The sequence below is a fragment of the Andrographis paniculata genome, unplaced genomic scaffold (assembly GCF_009805555.1).
Source record: "Andrographis paniculata isolate CXL003 unplaced genomic scaffold, ASM980555v1 Contig71END, whole genome shotgun sequence".
Lineage (NCBI taxonomy): Eukaryota > Viridiplantae > Streptophyta > Magnoliopsida > Lamiales > Acanthaceae > Andrographis > Andrographis paniculata.
In genome coordinates this window covers 3293309-3298726 of record NW_026137608.1, presented here as the reverse complement: position 1 = coordinate 3298726, position 5418 = coordinate 3293309, and the positions used below count along the sequence as shown (strand labels likewise).

Here is a 5418-nt window from a genome sequence, read left to right as displayed (position 1 = left end):
ATAAGTTAGTCATGATAGAAATTAAAAATAAGGATAAATATCCCCTTGTCTTTAAATATAAATTGCATAATATTCCATGTAATTTAATATAAACACAAAAAATATTTTGTATTTCATTTACTATGCTCAACTCTCTTATGTTACATTAATATATATACAAAGCATCGTATTCGTCCAAAATGAATGTTTGCTTCTACAGACGTACCTCAATATACATATTTTTTAAGATAAAATAGGTAAAATATTAATTGATTTTATTTGAATAAACTAAATAAATAATTGATTAATCATATTATTTTATAAATTTTTTATATAAAAATTAAATAACAATTTGTCATCAAAATAAACTATTAATTGATAGTTGATATTTTACCTTTCTTTAACGAAGAAGATATCTCACACACATTAAAAAATTTCACATTAATAAATAAAATACAATATATTTTTTACTAAAAATACAAGATAGAATTATACAATGTACACTAAAAATAAACACTCACTCTCACTCGGTATGTTTAATGTTTGTCTACCCTAACAGTAGCAGTAGCAGTAGCTTCTGTATATACTAGTCTAATATGTTCTAGCTTGGTCACAACTGCACTAATCTTCATTCTATCCGCTGGCAAAACGGCTAAGCATTGCATTGCTAAATGTAGCAACGATCTCAAGCATTCCTCCTTTGCTACCCAATCATCATCTCCGTCGCCAACCAGATTCTCGTCGACAACCCCGTAGCTTGTTCTGTTCTCGGACATCGACATCGACAGCTGCACCCACCTCACCAAGCTCAACTCCCCCGCAAACATCTCGTCGGTCGGTCTTTTCCTCGTGCAAAGCTCTAGCAACAATACGCCGAAACTATAGACGTCGCCCGCCGTCGATACGATTCCAAGACCTCCATATTCTGCATAGAAAATATTCGATTCAAGACGCTAGGACGAAGGCATTATTAATGTTAAAAGACTCGGGAATCGTAAGTACTTATTGCACCTGGTGACATATACCCAATCGTCGCTAAAGTCTGCGTTTGAGCCATGAATTCGCCTTCCCCGAAGAGCTTAGCCAAACCGAAATCGCTGACATGCGCCGTCATGTCTTCGTCGAGCAAGACGTTGCTCGGCTTCAGATCGCAGTGCGCGATCAGCGTCGCGTTTCGAAGATGAAGATGCTCCAAGGCGAATGCGACGTCGATCGCGATTTTGAGTCGTTGTAGCAAATCCAACGAGTAGTTGTGGGAATACAGCCATTTTTCGAGGCTCCCTTTCGGCATGTACTCCAAAACCATCGCTTTGAAACCGGGCTCGCTGCAGTAGCCCAGTATTTTGATCAAATTACGATGGCGAACGCCGCTCAATACGCGGATTTCTGTGACGAAACTTTCGGCTGCCTTCTCCGACTCCAAATTAAAAACTTTTATCGCGACCGTCGCGCCATCAGAAAGCGTCGCGACGTACACCGAGCCGAAGCTTCCTTTTCCGAGTAGGTTGCTGTCGTCGAAGTCATTTGTTGCCCTTACAAGTTCTAGGTAAGATCTTCTTACCAATGGATGGACCAAAGAGGAGTTTTCTTCATCAAGAACCTCTTTTCTTAATCTTCGACTTCTTATAATCATCGCAACAGCGACGATCAGCGCAACGACGGCTAATGCGCAAGGCGGCGCGATGTATTTCGCCAGCGAGACTGAACTTGCTCTGTTTCTGTGCTCTTCATTACAAGGTGGAACCCCGAAACGAGCTGCGCCGCATAGAGCGTAGTTCTTCGCAAACGATGAAGATGTAAAGTTTTCGAAATTACCTCCGGATGGAATCCGACCTTCGAGTCTATTGTAAGATACATTAAAGTGTTCGAGGTAGACGAGTCCTTCTATCGAATCCGGAATGGATCCTGAAAAGTTGTTGTAAGATAAATCCAACGACTCCAAACCTCTTAACTCTCCCAACAACGTAGGTATCGATCCTTCAAACACGTTATGCTCTAGCGACAAGATCGCCAGTGACTCTGCTTCGCCTATCGAACTCGGAACTTCACCTGAGAATCGATTCCACGACAAGTCTAGCGATGTGATCACCTTCAAGTCTCCAATCCTCGATGACAAAGATCCATCAAACATGTTGTGGGACAAGTTCAAGTTGAGAAGATCCGTAAGGTTCCAAATGTTCGAGGGCACGTTGGATTCGAATTCGTTAGAGTCGAGCGACAATCTTCGAAGCGATTTAAGCTCACCAAAGCATCGCGGAATCGATCCTCGTAGCGCATTATAGCTCACATTAACGTCGCCCAAATTCCTCAACTCGCAAAGCTCGACCGGGAGGAATCCATCGAGCTTGTTGCGCTCCAAATGCAGTTGAACGAGCTTTTCGAGCCTTCCTAGTGTTCTTGGGACGAAACCTGTTAACTCATTGCCTGTCAAATACAGCTCTTGCAAATTCGTCACGTTACCGATCTCAGCGGGAACTGATCCTCGAATCCCATTACTAATCGCCAAAATTTGCTCCATCGAAGACGAGAAATTTCCTATCGCAGCCGGAAGCGTGCCATTGAGCTGATTTAGCGAAACATCGACCCCCTTCAACTGTGTACAAGTTGTTAACAAAGATAGAAATCTCAGTTCTTGATTCGGCGAGTCTCCGGTGAGATTATTATCGCCAACGTAGAAGTACTTCAGCAATCTCATATTACTAAAGCTCGGCATCGATCCTGAGAAAGAGTTACTCCCCAACTCAAATTCGATAAGGTTTGAAATGTTGCGAGCAGTCGCTGGAATTGCTCCACTGAGCTGATTGTCGAACATAAAAAGCCCGCGCAGGCTCGGGAGATAAAGGCCGAAAGTTGAAGGAAGCTGCCCGGAGAAACGGTTGGCTGAAAGCTCGAAGACTTCCATTATCGACTTGTTAAACATCGACGCCGGGATGCTACCTGTAAGATTATTGTCGAAGACTTTGAACTCCCTAAAGTTAAGATTTCCAAGCTCAGCTGGTAATCCACCTGTCGATACAGATCGAGGACTTCTTACGATGTGTTTATATTTGTCTATGCGATGAAACTATTCGATTAGTTACCTGTGAAGCTGTTACTGCCCAAATTTATGTATGTTAGAGCCGTGAGGTTGGCAAGATGGTTTGGTATGTTGCCGGTGAACTCATTCCGCGACAGCTCCAAGTGATCGAGATTTGGACAGTTCCATATTTCATTCGAAATCTTTCCGGACAGGCTGTTGTTGGAAAGATTTATTTCTAGTAAAGAGGACATGTTGAAGATGAAAGAAGGGATCTGCCCTGTAAGCGCCGCGCTGCTGATGCCGAAAACCTCTAATTCCGAGAGATTGTGAAGGTCCACCGGAATGCTCCCTACAAGACATACGATATTAAATAATCATCTCACCTAAAAACTTAAACTTAAAGGGCTATGACAACTCAATCCGTTAAATGATTAAATAATATTGTCTCTGTTCCAAATATTCTGCAATATTTTATTTTTTATCTCTCTTAAACATTTTGAAATATTTATAAAATAAAAAATAATTAAATATACATAATCTTTATCCTACACTTTACGTTGCTCCTCGTTGCTCTAATGTTACATCACTTAATTTTCAAATTATTATATTTAATACTATCTAAAGTCAAATATTGCGAGATCTTTAAAACACTAGGTTAAATGACTATGTCACTTAACCTAAAAAGCTTAAAAGCTAATGGGATACAAGTTAAATAAATAGATAATGCATATCTCTTTAAATTTAACTTTTATGTGATATGATTATTTACACCGGACGAACAATCGAAATCAAGTGATTCATCCATCATATATGCATTGTATGTCGAAATTAGTACAACATATGTACCTTCAAAGTCATTAGTCGTAAAGTTCGCATCTATACAATCAACAAGACAGATAGTGCATGTAAATCCATAGTATATCACAATATTGTATCTTATAATAGAAGTATGCACTGAAATCAATAATATATTGCGCTATATGAATTATATTATGCATTATCAAAATATGTATCGTATATTGTATTATGATATGTTATGAAATATATATGAATCTACCTCACTGACTTAAGGTGACACGTCAAATAAACAGTCAGCATGGAAACCGAAATGATACATTGTGTGTAGAAATTAGGACATTATATGTACCTTCGAAGTCATTAATACCTAGTCGTAAAGTTCGCAACTTTGCAAGCGATCCAATCGACTTCGGTATTGTGCCATTGAAATGGTTGTCAAACAACAACAACTTTTCAAGCTCGCGGCACTTGTAAATGTCGAACGGAATTTCGCCGCTGAGCTGATTCCTGGTGATGTCGAGTTCCTTGAGTTTCGAGGCATGGTCGCACATATAGCCCGGAAGAGTGCCGGAAAGCGCATTGCCAGAAAAACCAATTGCCTCCATAGAAGAAAGGTTGAAGATGCTGCCTGGAATGGCGCCGGTGATTCGGTTGTACATGATTTCGAAAGTTTTGATGGAACTGAGATTAGCAATATCCGGAGGAATGTTTCCGGCGAGAGAGTTGTAGCTCAAATTTAGAATTTGTAGCATGGAGTTGTTGCCAAACGTCGCCGGAATTGTGCCGAAGAAGTTGTTGTCGTCGAGTGAAAGTGATCGGAGTTCTGCAAGGATTCCGATCGACGGCGGTAGGGTTCCGGCGAAGTTGTTGGAGCCGATGTCGAAGACCTGTAGTCGGCGCAAGTGAGAGAATTGATGAGGCAGGGATCCGGAGAAGTTGTTGGACCGAATGTCGAAAGAAGTGAGGAAGGTCAAGTTGCCGACGTGCGGAGGAATGGTTCCGGCGAGGCCGAAGCCGGAGAGGTTAACGGCGGTGACTCTGCCGGCGGTAGTGCAGGAGATGCCTTTCCAGCGGCATGGGGTACTGGTGGTGGTCCAGTTACTTGTGGTGATTTGGGAAGGGTCTGAGGTTATTGATGATTTAAAGGCTAACAGTGCATCTTGATCTTGATCTGCTGCTGTTTGAGAGTTAATTGATAGGATTAGGAAGCTGTACTGTGTAATAACAGTACTGAAGAAGAAAGAAATAGAAATAGAAATGGAAATAGGTCTCCCCATCAGATTCAGATAAGATAGATTTTGTTAGTTAGTTGGGAGGAAGACGATGGTGGCCATTTGAGCTTATAGATCGATATTATATATATATATATCTCTCTCTCAAGATGGTTAGGGTGGACCATGCTGATTTTCTTTTGAACTCAGTACAAATTATATGTACAAATAACATACAATATTATTATACACAACATATGTTATCTTGTCTATAATAAATATATGTGCTGTTTTTTTATAATAATAAATGTGTTGTATAAAAGCATATGATGTGTTAAAATTAATTATTATTTGTACTGCACGAGACTATAACATGTGTAATTAATTCATATGATGTATTTGTATTATATT

At 40.3% G+C, this 5418-nt stretch overlaps 1 protein-coding gene across 1 annotated transcript; it reads right to left on the bottom strand.

The window, feature by feature from the left end:
• Window positions 1-500: 500 nt before the first annotated feature.
• LOC127264971 (putative receptor-like protein kinase At3g47110) lies at window positions 501-5091 on the bottom strand. Its single transcript, XM_051294588.1, has 4 exons — window positions 4146-5091; window positions 3060-3347; window positions 991-2985; window positions 501-904 (listed from the first exon to the last, which is right to left on the bottom strand). Exons 1-4 carry the CDS (start codon window positions 5071-5073, stop codon window positions 516-518), a joined length of 3600 nt encoding a protein of 1199 aa, XP_051150545.1. The 5' UTR covers window positions 5074-5091; the 3' UTR covers window positions 501-515.
• Between the last annotated feature and the right edge of the window lie 327 nt (window positions 5092-5418).